The sequence below is a fragment of the Miscanthus floridulus genome, chromosome 2, assembly GCF_019320115.1.
Source record: "Miscanthus floridulus cultivar M001 chromosome 2, ASM1932011v1, whole genome shotgun sequence".
NCBI classification, from domain to species: Eukaryota; Viridiplantae; Streptophyta; class Magnoliopsida; order Poales; family Poaceae; genus Miscanthus; species Miscanthus floridulus.
The window spans coordinates 175,040,825-175,057,664 of record NC_089581.1 but is presented as its reverse complement, the minus strand read 5'-3'; the positions used below and the strand labels follow the sequence as shown (position 1 = coordinate 175,057,664).

The window sequence follows — 16,840 nt, the reverse complement described above, 5'->3', positions numbered from 1 at the left end:
TAACGCAACACAATTCAGATAGCAACTAAAAAAAAGGTTCATCAGAGCTTATTTATTAAATCCTTGCATAACAGATTCTACACCACTAGTCTTGGGCGTTTAGCACCAAATGTCTTGATAGCTTTTCCACTGTCTTCAAAATCCAGCCTCTTTCCTTCTCCTTGAGTAGAATGCTCCACTTCTGCAGAAAAATTATTGATCGATGGATCACTACATTAGGGCTCGTTATGATTTTGTTGTTAAAGACATAGTCATTGCGAATTAGCCAAAGACTCCAACATATACAAGCTAAGATAAAGAGCATCTTTGAATTAGGAACATCTCCTCTACCACTACTAAGATTTAGAAATTGTTGAAGGCTTGTAGGTGTTTGTGACCAAGAAAGTGCATCATGATATGTCCACCAACAATAGTTTGCACTATAACACTCAAAAAAGATATGTTGGGATGTCTCTATTTGTCCACACACTTTGCAATGTTCATCTCCAGGCCAATTTCTCTTAACCAGCTGTTCTGCCGAGGGGAGGCAGTCTGAGTATATAGACCAGAGGAAAAACTTGATCTTCATTGGAATTCTAGCTCTCCATATACTCATGATTTCCTTGTTTTCACGACTGAAGCCTTTCTATTGCTTATTTTCCACAGATTTACACAGCAGAGGTCTGGACCTCCTAACTTCAAGGATCACAGTACCGAAGGTGAAAAGATATTATACATAAAGTACAAACAAATGTTGCTCAAATCTCTGTAACAAACATTCCGAAATGAAACAGAACAGCGTAATCCACATTCCCGACATTTACTACTGAAATCTCGCCATTGCAGCTCTGAAAGAAAGCAAATCAACAAAGGAAAAACAGCACAGCAACTCAGGCATTCCTCATATTCTATTTTCAATCTCATATTCTATTTTCAATTTTGAAGGAATCCACCACTGTATGCAGCCTATCCTTCATCTTTTCCCATCTTCTCTCGTTTGCTCCAGTAGTCAATGTGAAAAATTTACCTGCAGTATTCGCACTCAATTAGAAAACAGTATATTGGCAGTGACCAGCTACACCATTCGTACAGTTTTCCAGTTACAAGGTCGAGATATTAACTACTAATAGAACATCTTACTGACAGAGAAGATCACAGGTGGAAGGTCATACCATTTGCAATTACAATAGCACCAAGTGCATGTCTGGTGTAGTTTGGAGCCTGAGCTGTGAACTCAAAAGTGTAGTAAGCTCTCCCATCAACATCATTCTGCATGACAAAACACATCTTGTAAATTAACAACATAAGTACCAAAATATATCTTTCAAGAACAGAATAGCATGGTCAATGTGAAGAACATGATGTTCCACAAATAACAAATTGATTCTAATACAAATGGGAGAAGTACTAGCTAGTTTACGGTGGTACCGATATGTTTTATCTGTCATATTGTCACCTGTACTTTCAAGTTGGTAACAGACTACCAAATCTTTTATTAGCTCAGCATACCAGTTGAAACATGGAAACCAGGCAACAAATTTCAATAAATGCTGTAGGTGTAAACCATTCATTAGTACATGTTATTTTCAGAGAGTAGCTGTTCAGCTTAATGCTCGACCTAATAATAGAATGAACTCAGAAAGATTCGTCAATCAGCACCAACTAAGTTCATTCAGTCTTTTATAATGCTGTCCACATAAACCAATTAGCATGCCTGAATGAATTTTTTTAAAGAACCATGATATGTCATAAATCATCATTCCCCAATCCTCAAAGATTTGACATGCACTGGTGTCCATGAATATTAACAGGAATAGTTAGATGAAGCACAGCAAATTGGAAGGAAGGCACACCTCTTTCGCCTCAATTAACTTTGTCTTTTGTGTTGGTGGCGCCAAAACTTTTTTTATCAAAGCCTCGGCAACCTGGAAAATAGCAGTTAATAAATCGAAATTGGACCCTTTCCACTAGATAACTACGGACTATCCCAGTTTATTTATAGATTAAGGAAAAGATAATAGCAAACCTTATCCGGAGGACCAAGATCACGAATATCCTCCTTGCTAGTGGGAATAGAGTTGACACTCACACTCTCCAGAGGCTCTATCACATCTTTGTACACCTTGTCTTGCCCTTGCACAGCCACTTCCTGGATAGGATAATGTGATTAGCCTCACACACATCATGATAAAATACATCGTGCAGCCAAAAAAAACTAAGCCAAATTGTGTTTCTTTCTCTTCAATCAATCAAGGACAATAATTAATACAAGAAGTGTTTGTCACCTCCCATCCGAACGGGTAGAGGAAGGAGTAACCAGCCTTCTTGTCGACGACAGGCAGGAACCCTTTCTTAGCCTCTGCTGCGACTATACCAGATCAGAATCGCACTCAGAGGCGCAGTTTTGATCAAATAAACCATTCACAGTGCAAGCTCGTCTCCCACGGAGCGGCCAGTGTACATCAATCAAAGCACGCAACGCTGCAGAAGGCGAAGCAGTCTAAGGCGATAGTGAAGTAAATTCGAAGAAGCAACTCACATGCGGCCGGATTAGGCCGGGAGAGGAACGCGGCGGCACCGGCCACAAGCACCCGCCGCCGTCCGGAGCTAGCCGCCTCCTCTGCGTCAGGCAGGTCACACAGCAACGTCGGTAAAGCGAGACGCCATAAAGGTATGGGGGCAGGGAGGGAGACGCAATCCTGCTCAGGAGAAGAGGCGGTGGGGGTACCAACCGTTGTCGAGCTGCCGCGGCGGCGCGGGGCCGCAGGCGGCGGCGACGGGCGCGACGGCGCAATGCCGCTTGCGCAGCGACGGGGCTCCGGCCCCAAGGCGGCGTGCGGCGGCCGCGGGAGAGGACGACGGCGCGCGGAGGGAGGCGGCGGGCACGGCCGTGGCCATGGGGGTGAGCGAAAGCGAAGCGACGAAAAGCAGCTTGCGGACTCCGTGCGCCGAGTAGGATTTCGCTCCCTTTCTGGTCCACACGACGCGTGACGCCGAGCCGGAGCCGAGCCATGCGCGAGTTGGGCCTGGACAGCGGCGCGGGGCCCTGATCGGCTCCGCCTGGTCCAGCAGCCACCCCGGCCTGGCCCAATGCGGGAGGCGGGACCGGAGAAACCCATTTTTTTGGAAGAAAAAAAAATCAGCTCGTTTTCTGTTTTCTATTTTCTATTTTCTTTCTCGGTTTCTTGTATTTGTTATGAGTACTTTATTTATACTAGCAAACATACCTGTACGTTGCAACGAGAGAATAATCTATTGCGTTGCTGGTGGCACAAGCAGAGACAGTTTCACACTCAACGAGTTACAAAATAAGAAGTTGTTAAAATTCTTCTCCAACTAACTTTCCGTATTCAGTAGCAAATTGTTTCTTCCTCTCTTCGGTTTTTTGGTCATGTGTGCCACTTTCTTTGTTCTAGCTCCTTATATCGATTCAGGTCAAGCGTTGCCACTATCAACCTACCACCAGCTACTGACCGGCGACATGAGTCCGCACCATTTAGGGTTAGGGTGGGGATTGTAATTGCACCTAGCCGGCACTTGCTTCCCCACGGTTGTCCCCAGCCGCGCCAGCTAGCCACTGCCTGTGGCCAGATCTGGCCTCTGGCGACCCTCCAATTACCCGAACCAAGTTTAAGTTGCCATCATTGACTCACATTCAACTTAATCGTCTTTAGACGTGAGTTGTTCTAACTCGTATAAGCATAGCTCATGAGTCCGCATCATATACACAACACAATACATCTTGAAATCGAATTCCGTATCATGCTAGATGTGAGCTGTTCTAACCCGCATTAGCATGGGTTATATAAATCCGGACGAAAGAAGCTACGTTATCGGGTAGTCAGGGGAAGGTGGCCCCAAAAAAGAGGTTGAAATTTTGGTTCTTTAATATACATATAATTAGGTATAGGTAAATTGGGAAAATTAATTATATAAAAGCATAGACCTATAGATACAACAAAATCTTTATACTAAAGCATATGATATTATTTGTTTAATGTGTAGCCCTAGTCAAAGCGAGTGTAAAAAACTGATTTGGTATTTTTTTTATTTTTCTGTAATTTTGTATGATTTTTAGAATTCTCAACTGGTTTAAAAGAAAAGAAAACAAAAAAGAAAGGAAAAGGGCTACTGTGTGGCTAAGCCATGGGCTTTGGCCCAGACTACGTAGCCAGCCCAGCCAGGGGCCGAATCCGAGACCCACCACAACAGGCTTAAGCGAAAAAAGAAAAAGAAAGTTTTGCAGTAGGAACCCTAAATTTGTTTCTAAAACCGTTAAGCCCTTTTCACTATTTTCTTTGTCTCTGGTATCTTTGCATCTGGAACCCTTTATTTGTTTCTAATTCCTCCTTCAACTCTTTCTCGTTCTAGAATCAGACGACGGTCTTTCGGGCGGAGGGGGGAGGCGATGACGAGACCGAGGCGGATTAGTAGGTTGGGCGAAAAAAATTTGGTGGCAGAAATTTTGCCTCTTTAGTATTGAGTATAGATATAGATTTATTCCGTCTATACATATCTCGTAGTATTTATGTCAGTGGTTATTCATGCAAATCAAAATTTTCAAAATGCACCCTGATTGTTTCTGAATAAATGATATACCTCAATGAAATAATGTTCTATCGCCCTTCCAAGAAACGTGCTCTAGCTTAAATAAAAAATACCCAGGCTTGAACAAAAGTACTTTTTTTTGTAAACATAAGTGATTTTGTTCAAAAAATGTAAGTTCTGATAAAAATATTTTGGCTTTTTGAGAAAATGTTATAGTTTCACGAGAAAATGTTTTGTCTTTATGAGGAAATCATTCTAGCTTCATAGCAAAAAATTTCTAGCTTTGCAGGAACAATGTTTCAATAAATAAAAATATTTGGCATTATATTCAAAATATCCATGCTATGTTGTAGAAATAATCAAAGTTCCCCTTTGTTTCCATTAGTAAACATATATAAAAATTGTTTGCAGAGAATCAAATTATGTTGTGTGAACAAGTTTTCGTTCTTGTCGCAGAATTTGAAGTAAAAATAGCTACAAAATATTTTTTTGCGAGGAGGCTATAAAATATACTATAAACAGCAAAGAAAATGATGAAATATAATAAATTTACAATATAAAGAGGCTTAAAAATGAGAAAAGAGGATATAAATGCAGTTGAAACAAATAAACATACATTACCTAGCTTGAAACTACATTACCTATGTAAAAAACACTCATAGCCCATACAAATTAATAGATATAAGGGTGCAGACGAAGAGAATAGCCTGTGAAAACGTTGACCACATCAGCCAGCCACAGCCACAACCAAAGAAGCTGCAGCGACAAGCAGGCAGGCTGTCTTCCCGGAAGGCCACGACGATTCCGATAAATTAACTACAAAAAAAAAATATGGTACATGGGCTGTACTGCCAAGAGCTTAAAAGCCCAACAAAAAAGGTCAAACCAGCCCACATGGCCATCTGACACTAGTACAATTTTACAGACCCCGCCGTGAATTCTTGTACTCCTAGTCCTAGGAGGGGAAGCTGACGAGGGGTACACACAGTTTTTGATTGATTCGGCAAGTTCAATTCTAACGAACAAACTACTAGAGTAGAGGTGTTGCGTATACATGCTAGTACTACATGCACGGCCAGTCGGCCACCGAATGAACAAAACCGAAAAGCTAAATGAAAGAGAAGCGTCTACTATGTTGCTGTTCCTCCTCTGCTACTACCGTGTACGCAGGTGCTGCTAGGTCCTGAAGAGCTCGAGGCAGTGCTCCTGGTCCAGGTTCCTGCTCCAGAACTTGGCGTAGTACTCGGCGTAGGTGTAGTCCCTGTAGACGGCCGGCGTGTCGCCGGTGACGAGCTTGGCGGCGGGGCCGATGCGCACGTCGTTGCAGGGGCAGAGGAACGACGCCACCGACATCCTGGGCCTGTCGGAGTTGACGACGGCGCGGTGCCACACGCTCTTGTACCTGCCGTTGCTCAGCGCCTGCAGGATGGAGAGAGAGAGAGAGAGGACACGGGTTCAGTAGTTGAGCTGCTGCCACGTGTACTACTAGGTGGGTGGCAGACGATCGATCGAGCAGTCGATCTGGTCACTACCTGCAGCTGGTCCCCGATGTTGACGACAAGCGCGCAGGGCCGCGGGTTGACGGCGATCCAGCGGCCGTCCTTGAGCACCTGCAGGCCGGCCACCTGCTGGTCCATGAGCAGGATGGTGAGCGCGTTGGGGTCCGTGTGCGCGGGGAGCCCGTACGTGAGCTCCGGCGCCGGGCAGCGCGGGTAGAAGTTCACCGCCATGTGCTGCTCCTGCTCGCCCAGCGTCTCCTTGATGTAGCCTCCGTCCAGGCCCAGGCCCTCGGAGATGGCGCCGTACAGCCTGAACCCCAGCTTCCGGACCTCCCTGCAGTACGCGCTCACCGTCTCCCTGTACGTGCGGGGACGTTGCCAGCGCCGGCCGGCCACCAGACAACAAACAAACTGTTACTGGGGACAAGATCACACGTGATATTCTATTTGCGTTGTGTGGCTCTCATCGCGTTGTGACACTATAGCAATATCGTCGTGGAGCCTCAAAATCACGGATTCACTTACTATTGAGTCGGAGCCTAACAAAGTGGAACTAAGAGTTTGTTTGTTTGGCACAACTTCTTATGGCTCCAATTCTTCCGGATCTCTCAAATACGAAATACACCAGGAGCACGATGAGGCTATCGTTTTATGGCTCCTCCGATCCAACTCTGGCTCTTCAGTTCGCTTTGTTCTTATCAGCCTGGCTCATCAACCATGGTACAGTAATTTTCTCTCACAACAAATCAGCTTTAATCGGCTTATCAGCCGCAGAAACCATCCGCCGAACAGCTTAATCTAGCACGAAGACAGAGCCAAAGTCCGAGAGAGTTGTGCCATGCCAAACAGACCCGGCCCTAAACTTGCTCTTAAGAAAACAGAGAGGGCAGTGGGGGTGGGCCTCTCTCACTGTCATCTCAAATACGCTCCGCCATCACCGTCCATGCCACCAGCTGTGCTGTTCGTCAGGTGCGATCGCTGCATGGACAACACTACTGGCTACTTGCGGAAAAAGTCTACTTAACCCCTCATCTTTCATACTTAGTCTACTTCATCCCCAACTATGAAACCATCTGTTTTACCTTCTGAACTTTCTAAAACCGTCTATTTTATCCCTGGGCGGTTTTCAGCGACGGCTTTTGCTACAGTAACCACAGCAGTAATTGTGGGTTTGTATTTCCTTTCTTTTATTTTCGGTGAATCTTTGAAAAATCACAGTAAATCATAGAAAAATCATAAAATAAAAAATCTAATTTTGTTGGACTCTACATGAGTAGATCTACATAGTGAATATATAATACGGTATGCTTTAGTACAAAAATTTTACTGTAGCCTTAGATTAATTGGAAAATCTAATTTTGTTTGTAATTAGTTGGAATAATTCATAGCTGTAGCTTCTATGGTCCAATTATGGTGAAATTTTTATGGTACGCTAATTATTGTATGCTTGAACTATAGTAAAAATTCCGTACTCACTGGACTATGTATAACTTAGTTATAGATAAATTCTAATTAATTACAGACAAAATTGGATTTTCCAATTAATTTAAAGCTATAAAAAAATTTGTACTAAAGCATACCGTATTATATATTCACTGTGTAGATCTACTCATGTGGAGTCCAATAAAATTAGATTTTTTTATTTTATGATTTTTCTATGATTTACTATGATTTTTCAAAAATTCACCGAAAATAAATAAATAAAATTCAAACCCACCTTTACTGTAGAAAACCCACTGTTACTGTAGCAGACCCGCTGTTACTGTATCAAACCGTCGCTGAAAACCGCCCAGGGGGTAAAATAGACGGTTTTAGAGAGTTCAGGGGGTAAAACAGACGGTTTCATAGTAGGGGGTGAAGTAGACAAGTATGAAAGGTGCAGGGTTAAGTAGACTTTTTTCAGCTACTTGCAGTCAGCAAAGGTGCAAAGCTAGGCAAGTTGACTGGAGGAGCAGCGGGCAAGTGGCGTCTCAGATGGATGCATGGACCACTGCCATTCCTAATACTGCAACTCTATATAGGAGTAGTAGTTCCGTTTCCTTGGAGGCTCGGCCGGCTTATCTTCTCTGACGGCAGGGAGGTCTGCCTGTCCTAGAAACGGCTTTAAAACTGGCCGCCAGCACATGGTATGGTAGAGCCGTCCAAGGTACACGGTGTACGGTGATGGTGGTTAGTCACTTTCGAATTCCCCCTCCCTTGAAGCACCGTCCAGCGCTTCAGTGATGGGTCTCGCGATGAAAGCAAGGAGGAGACAAAAACGATTCCTATCTGTCTGCAGTTAGCAAAAAGACTGAAAGAGTGAAGGACAAGCACAGTCCGGCCCTATGCTTGTCATCTAGGCGCCTTGGAGTTACTCACTCAGACCCCCTATATCTCAAAAAGATACCATTCTCGGTTTTTCGAATACTCAAATAGTTTCCAATTCAATTAAATTTACAAAAAGTAATGGTATTTATAATTAGAGGATATCAAATGAGATCATTAGATTGATTGTTAAATATATTTTCATAGCATATTTATTTGGAGCCATAAGCGTCAATAATATTTTCTACAGACTTTAAGTTAAGTAAGCTGGATTCAACCTAAACCTAAAATTTCATCTTTTTTGGGAGGGTTGGGGGTAGTATTGATTTGCAGTTCCATGTCTGATGTCTCTGAACTTGTACGTTGAGGGTATTACTCGAGATCTAAACATTCTTAATCAACGTTTAATCGCCGATACAAGCAACACGCTGGTCACGCGGTAGATTATTAAATATTGTATCCGTAAGTTAGCAAGAGGATCAGCATAGTGAGGGAGGCAGACCATCTCGGTGGAAGCCGGAGACAATAGCTGCATTATATTTAATTTGATGCAAGCTCGGCAACGATGGCTCACGAATCACCGATATTAATGTAAGTTCTTGGCTTCTCTTTTGAGTGTAGATTTTTTACTGGTTTGTTTTCACACAAACAGAATTGTGCACTCTGATGTCTAGCGATGCCAGTGCAACACCACTTGGCTGCTGCTGCTGATGTGTCATGATCCACCTTCCTGGTTCTTGGGGAGTGCATAGCTTTTTCCCCATTACATGGTGGTGTTCCTCTAGCTGCTGGTTTTTTTTAAAAAAAAAACTTAGCGGGAGCTCTGTCTCTCAATTAAGGGAAGATAGAGGTTTATGTACAAAAAGGCTGAAAGGCCTAAAACGCCCTTGAGGGCACAACCCAGGTACGAAAGAAGAATGATCTCCTCTCCCCTTAGTGAAAAAACAGAGGGGGGCTAAGTTATGCTGCTAAAGACCCGTGATCCAAAGTCAATGTCTTCTTTGGTTTTGGAGGCCTCCAGTCTTGCGTCCATGGCAGTGTTTTGAACCTTGTGTTTCTTTCTTTCCAGATGTTCCACATCGTGTAAATCACCACTCTGTTGAAGTGTTCTAGCTGCGGGTATTGCTGGTTTCTCGTTAGTTGTTTTTCCGATGCATTTTTTTCCTTAAAAGAAAGCTGTGCTATTCCTTTTTAATTTAATTAAATAATAAAATTATAGCAAAGCTACTCTTTTGGTCCTTAATCTGGTCTAGTCTATCTAGGAGATAAAAAAGAGTCAAGGGGTGGTCATCTGTCTCTCCACTCTTATTTTTATGGATTTGTTAGGGTCCGTCGTCGTCTTCCCGTCTCACCGGATTCGATGAGCAGCGGTCAGCGGAGCAGAGCAAGAATACAACACAAGCAACAAATGGGTAGGTACTGGAGCAGAGTACTGAGTTCTGATATGATGCTGGGTAGGAGGCAGGAAGGCAGGTAGTGGTACCTGAATGATGGCGGGTTGTCCGGCCAGTCGGGGACGTATTGCTCCAGCGGGTGGCAGTGCAGGCGGAGGTAGTCCCGCCAGTTGTGCACCGTCTCCTTGCGCACGTTGAAGCTGGTGGACAGCCGCATCTTCTTGCCCGGGTCGTCGGAGTAGAGCTTCGCCTTCTCCTCCGCGGGGAGCCGGAAGAACTCGTACGCCACGGACATCATCGCCGCCGTCAGCTCCTCCGGCACCCCGTGGTTCAGCACCTGGGCGGTGGCCGACAACAGGATCGGAATTATTTATTTATGCTCACCCAATCAGTACGATCGAGCACACGGCCAGCGGCGAGCCGACGACCGAGACTACCAAGCCGTACCTACTACCCACCTGGAAGAAGCCGTGCGTGCGGCACGCCTCGGCGATCCTGACAACGACGGCGGCGCGGTCGGGGTCGGCGAGGTCGACCACGGGGATCTCCGCGTCGGGGACGACCTCGTGCAGGCGCGGCCGCTGCTTCTCTGGGCGGACGTAGCTGTCCGGCAGCCTGTCGTGGTCGGCCGTGGAGATGAGCTGCTCCGCCATGCCCGCTAGCTGCTCTAGATCACTCTAGCTCCCTCCCCCTCCCGCTCCCGGCGTCTGCTCTGGCTCAGCTAGGCCGCGTGCTCCATGCTCATGTCCAAATAAATAGACACGCAACGTGATCGATCGACGACGAGATGAGCAGCTACCAGCTAGCAGCGGCACAGAAGCGGTTCGGCTGGCATTAATTTCGCACTGTAGCAGCTGGAAAACGCTAAAACCGCTGTTTTTTTTAAAGAAAAACACTGATTGAAAAAAAAAACTAACCAGCCGGCCGAACGTGGGCAGCCGAACAATTTTTTGTCGCCAGCCTCCGATCGAGATGACACGTGGGGCCGGCGAGACCTCGAGTTCCGTGCTCCGCTCGTCTCCCAGTTGACCGGGTTGAGACCGCTGAGCGATCGTCAGCGACACGGCGCAGGGCAACGTCAGGGCACTGACGGCAGCAGCGGGACGGGTTCTTTGTCCACTGTGCGTCGCGTGATGTGAGCGGCCGCCTACAGCTTCAGCGTTCGTCGCGTGCCGAGCTGAAGCTACCTGCCAAGCTGCCGAGCATGGCGGATCACCGCCCAGCGAGCGTGAGGGCGTGCGATTCAGGCGTTGGCGTGGCAGGAACTCGTGCACAGTTGAGGGAACCCAGCGTGTCGTCTACCCTTATCACGGTCACGGTAGCATATTATATAGCCATATAGGGGGGTGTTTAGTTCACCCCCAACTCCCAACTTTAACACTATGCAAAAAGAAGATTCCCCGTCACATCAAACTTACGGTACATGCATGGAGTACTAAATGTTGATGAAATAAAAAACTAATTACACAGTTTGGTTGTACTTTGCGAGACGAACATTTTAAGTCTAATTAGTCAACGATTGAACAATTAGTACCAAATACAAACGAAACGCTACAGTAATCAACAGTGCGCTACAGGAATCCGGCGCGCGCCAACTCTGGCCAACTAAACAAGGGCTAGGAGACTGCTGGGTTGTTGCAAAGGTTTAGTTGGACGGCACACTGTTCTCTTCGCCGGTTTTCGTTCCCGTGAATGATCTGTGGGATTTCAGTGTACTCGCGGATCGACAGAGAGTCAGAGACGTACAAAAATGTCAATACAAAAATGACAAGCGTGGGATGCTTCGTTGTGGTCCTTCTTTTTCCTTTTTCCTTTTTCCTTTTTCCTCCTATAATAATAGTCCTAGTAACATAGTTTGTTCACGCTGAAAGGCAGGGGACATGTACAGGTCCACTTCCCATACATATTATGCTACCGTACCGTCTAGAGGCATATATATATATATATATATATATATATATATATATATATATATATATATTATATAAAGTTATAGACTATCATTTGAAAATCTTATCAAAGCTATGATCACAAAATATACACACAATCATTACATTTATGGCCCCGTTCGGCTTACCCCACGTCCGGCTTGTTCGGCTTCTTTTTTCAGTCGGAACGATGTTTTTCTCTCACGACATTTCACATTTCAGGCAAAACAGTGTTTTTTAGTCAATTTCGGCCGAGATTCAGCAAGCCGAACGGGCTCTATATCACTAGTCTATCAATAAAAACTTCAATGCAGCGAAATTAGGTGGAGCATGGCCACCTCCAATCTGGGCCTTCAGATTAGCATGAGTGCTCACATTTAGTCTAATTACTATCTTTTTTCAGTATGATGTGTCTGTTAATACCGAGATGTCTTTAGTGACTTAGTGATTATTTGTCAGGGCTCCATCTCATCCCAAAACAACTCTTTGGCTCCTTAAGAGAAATAGCTTCTCTGGTGCTGGTGGAGATGGAACGCTTTTAGAAAATGTTTAATAGGACGACTTCTTCTGTATCTTCTGGAATGAGACGAAGGTAGGTGTATAATGTTCAATATGTCCTACTACTTTGCACCACGTTTATATAATATCTAGGATGTCCCGAGTAAAACAGGAAAAAACCCAATGTTCTATTTTTAAAGTAGTGATTGTTTTCTTCAAAATTCAAAACATATTCATGTTTGGTCCTCTTGTGTTGCATTAACTGTAAATAACATCATAGTCAAAATGTTCGAGAATCGGGTACATATTTGAGAATTAAAGTGCTTTGAAAATCTCAAAAACTGTGCCGCGTGAAGCAGAGAAATGAATAGAGGCTGGAAGCCACAGTTTCTGGTTCCTTGCACACAGTCCCCCCCCCCCCCCCCCCCCCCCCCCCCCCCCCCCCCCCCCCTAGCTCCCTGGCCAGAGCTATTTCGTTCGTCTGGCAGAGTTGGAGCAAAAGCTCTTCTAAGAGCCCTGTCAAAGGGGCTCTTAGTCAACAAGTCATAGTCATGTATGATAGATACAGTGGATCACCTAGACATAGATCTAGTGGGTATAACCTTACATACGGGATAAAACTTCCTAGAACATGATCTAGAGAGAGAAAGAGGAAGGGAGGTGAGATGTCACCGACCATCCGTGGGGTTGGAGGAAGAGCTCGACGTAGCCATGGCGAGAGTGATGCGGTCTGGGTCAGCGGTGTCGCGGTGACGGTATTGAGGTCAGTCGCAGTGTAGTGGTGGCGCAGAGGCGGCGGTGAAGACGGCAGTGGAGCTTTCTGTCGCTGGCTGAGCCCCTCACTAGATCGGATTGGGTTTGTCGGTGGATGTGGCGGCTCACGGTGAACCTCGTACTGAGAGCCGCCGGCCTCCACCTCCCTTTATAGCGCAGTGCGACGGGGGGCCACCAACTATGACGGCTATTCACGTTGAATGACATATAAGGTAATAACACCTATGACGACGATTCGCGTTGAATGACATGTAAGGTAAGAAGAAACCGAGTACCTTGTACTGTTGTACACCAATTCACTTTAGTCGAGCCAATAGTCAAAAGTCGCATGGTTGCTCAAAATTATCAATCCTTTGGACATAGGCATACACCAACTAGTCACCAGCTTTGTTGATTGTCTAAGGGGCTGTTTAGTTCCCCTCCAAAACGCCAAATTTTTCAAGATTCTCTGTCACATCGAATCTTTGGACGCATGCGTAAAGTATTAAATATAAATAAAAAATAAAACTAATTACACAGTTTAGACGAAATCCACGAGACGAATCTTTTAAGCCCAATTAGACTATGATTGGACACTAATTGCCAAATAACAACGAAAATGCTACAGTTTCGTTTTGCCAAAATTTTCGACAACTAAACTGGGCCTAAGCCACCAGATCAATTTATTGTCGTTGAATTTTCATCTGCTTTGTGGAAGCCGTCAGCTCGTCATGGATAGTTTTCTTCTGTCAAGGTGGCTGCGGTTCTGCTGGTTTGAATTCAAATCACATTACCTGCTGGCTGGAACCTTCCTTCGTCCCTAACCATAGTGCTCAGGTTGGCTGCATATTTGACCGTCTGGATGAAGCAGGAAATGTGTTGCCTTCAGTGTTCAGTAGTACTGACATATATCTCCAGGAATGAACCAACGTTAGCAACTTAATAAGGTCCAAACAATGCGTCATTATACTATTGATGAATTCAGATACTACGTCAACTAACTGAAGTTATTTATGCTCAGCTTTTGCTGAATGGATCCATGAACTTTGAATGTTCTTGCTTTTGCTCTAGCAGGTGTCATTTCCCTCTAGAGCCGGCAACAAAGATCACCGTAGAATAAATATTAGCGTAAAAGAAACAACCTGCATCGATCAAAGTTGATTTTTTACTAAAAAGATCACTTGAAATGCACACGAAGGCTATTTTTTTTAACACAATGGCAGGAGTGTTAAAAGGGCTAGCATAGAAGAATTAGACCTCTTAGTTAAGATTGTAAAGACGTGAAAATCGTATGGCAAAATTGCAGATTTTAACAACTAGTACTTTGGAGAGCTACTGTTTGTCGTTCGGAACACTGATGAATTGGCCACAAGCAAGCACCGGAACAGAAGAACCGAAGGAGACGCATGCAAACGATTGGGAGAAAAAAGGAGGGCTAGATTTAGCGCGTCGAGAGGAGTGAACGCACCGGCGGAACTGCGGCGCCGGGGGCCCTGTCGCCGTCGTTGCAAACGCATTAAGCTAATCGACAGGAGTAGGCTGGTGAAAGGCTTCCTATCCTAAAAAAGAAAAGATGACAGCGTCTTGAACTAAACAAAGAGAATTGCTATAAGAAAACGTGGGATCTTTGTATCCGTTTCTACCTTTCGGCTGGATTATTCACGAGCCTCATTGTACAAACGGAGGCTAGATAATGCCACGGAGCAGGAGCTACCAATGCTCGTGCTCCCAAAGAAAACGTGTTTTTTTACCGACCAAGGACAGCAGACACGACAGTGGCAGAGTGTAGTCTTTGTCGCTCTGAGACTGACTGGGAGCAGAGTCCCTGTGGCCAATGCGGCGTCGCAAACGCACCCGGCACCCGACAGACGCACCCAACGGCAGAAAGAAAGATTCGTAGGTGGGAGTTTCGCGGAAGGGAACGAAGGTCCGGCTCGTTGGAAAAACGGCCGATGCCGATGCCGATGACGATGACGATGACGAGGTTGACGCTGATTTATCGTGAAAAAAAAATATTATTATTTTGTGGAAACGGTATAGTTGATAAGTCTAATGGAACAGGTCCGAAGGCAACGGCGACGTGCGTCCGCCGAGTGCATGCATCCAACCTGCTCCTGCCCTTCGTACGTCCGGCCACCGCCGGCCTTGGCGTCTTGGCGACGTGCCCTGCGCTTCGCCCATGCGGCGGTGGGATGGGACAGCCGACAGGACAACCGACGAGGGAAGATCGTGCAATCTCCGACCAGCGTCGTCGAGGTGCAAAGGACGACGACGGGCGGCGGTCCCCGTCGGCATACAATGCTTCCACTAACCTCAGCGACTATGACAGACAATGCGGCAGCAAGATGTTTTGTTTGTTATTAATCCCGTGCGTCGAGGTCTTAAACCGCGGGCCAATACATTTAGCGGTGGCGTCTTCTAAGAGTCATGAAAGACGGAAAAAAATCGGTTAGGATCATCCCACCATAACACCGTGCTGATGTATGCTTGACGCATGGTCCTAGGGCAACTAATTCAACATGATTACGTTTAAAATGATACTGTGACCCACATTAGTTGCACAGTCCACACCACATTCTGGTTGGGACGGTCCTCACCGATTTTTTTTCCAAAACTATATAAAACTATATTTTACTTAGTGAATTTATAAATCGTACAAAAAATAATTAACTAATTATGCAAAAACTTGTAAATGAAATTATATGAACATAAATACTTGTACATAGCTTCAGGAGAATATATCTCTAGATTCATTACTTACATTAATTAAACCAATCGACATATTCAATGATACGATTCCCATTTGTATTCATTCAGCATTTAATATTTATCAATTCAGCAATTATTCAATAGTTGAATACATTATGTACTACGCACGTTACGTAAACAACATAATGGAGAGGTTTAAATTGTGGTCATCTAGAGTAAGGTATGTACTAGGATACAAATATTTTCCTCACTTAAGATTATTGATGCTAAAACATTTTGTGACTATCATTAGCGGCAACGGTGAAATAAGTGGAACATCGTAGTGATAGTTCTTCTAAAAAGTTATAGCCAAATAATAGAAAGATACTATAGTGTGCTCTTCCCTGTAGTGTAAATAGTATATATCTACTCCAAATAATAGTGCCAATCTCCAATGGCAAGCACAGTTTAGGACCCGTTTGGTAGCGCTTCTTCGGCACCTCTTGCAGTAGATTCACGTACGACGCTACCAAACAGGGCATGACGAAACATCACTGTGGGAAGGTGGAAGAGTTGAAAAATCTAGCTTCGACGGGCTCCTTCGCTTGATTAATTGGACGCTGATGCCCCTAGGACCACGCATTGCGTTGTCCTCCCTCGCGTGCCATCGGCCAGCGGCACATATCACACGGGCATGCAACCATGCGTGACTAGCGGTACTGACTACGACAAAGAGGTATGGCGCACGGAGAGTGACGGCGATGGGAGGTGGAGCGGCGGTACAAGGGGAGGTCGGGTGGGGAAGGGAGGGTGGACAAGGGTGGCGGCACATATGGTGGAAGCTCGGGAGGAGAAAAAAAGAAAGAGTAGAGCGAGAAGAAGTGTTGTGCCGTGGTGTTGTGGGAGAGAATAAGACAGATAGAGAAGAAAAAAAAGAGAAAATAGAGTATTATGAAAATTTATCCTTTTTACCGATTAGAAAAAGCTACCGAACGTTTTTCTAACCTTTAAAGCTGAAGCTAAAAAAACTTTTTTTTATCAAAAAAGTTATAGCTAGAACTATTTCTCGAGCTTTATGAAACATGTCCTTAGTTTGACTGGATAGATCGATGGTTCGAACGGTCACTCACAGGTTTGTCACCGTTCAGCAGCGAACATGATGCATGTTTGATGGACTGTGGATGACTGCTGACGACTGAGCTTCTCAGATTACAGAGCACATTTGGATATACATGCATGCGTGGCGAGC

General features: G+C 45.0%; 2 protein-coding genes across 3 annotated transcripts; both read right to left on the bottom strand.

The window, feature by feature from the left end:
* Positions 1-694: 694 nt before the first annotated feature.
* On the bottom strand, positions 695-2,942 carry LOC136535784 (psbP-like protein 1, chloroplastic). Of its 2 annotated transcripts, none has more exons than XM_066528184.1 (7): positions 2,712-2,942; positions 2,519-2,599; positions 2,265-2,341; positions 2,006-2,128; positions 1,833-1,904; positions 1,152-1,248; positions 695-1,006 (listed from the first exon to the last, which is right to left on the bottom strand). In XM_066528184.1, exons 1-7 carry the CDS (start codon positions 2,875-2,877, stop codon positions 900-902), a joined length of 723 nt encoding a protein of 240 aa, XP_066384281.1. In that variant the 5' UTR covers positions 2,878-2,942; the 3' UTR covers positions 695-899. The 2 variants fall into 2 exon arrangements, with proteins under 2 accessions (XP_066384281.1, XP_066384280.1); XM_066528183.1 differs by having other exon boundaries at positions 2,265-2,347; positions 2,712-2,941.
* A 2,206-nt stretch (positions 2,943-5,148) lies between these two features.
* Positions 5,149-10,526, bottom strand: LOC136535783 (flavanone 3-dioxygenase 2-like). Its single transcript, XM_066528182.1, has 4 exons — positions 10,183-10,526; positions 9,814-10,061; positions 6,060-6,384; positions 5,149-5,946 (listed from the first exon to the last, which is right to left on the bottom strand). The coding sequence occupies exons 1-4, from the start codon at positions 10,375-10,377 to the stop codon at positions 5,704-5,706; spliced, it is 1,011 nt and encodes a 336-aa protein (XP_066384279.1). The 5' UTR covers positions 10,378-10,526; the 3' UTR covers positions 5,149-5,703.
* Between the last annotated feature and the right edge of the window lie 6,314 nt (positions 10,527-16,840).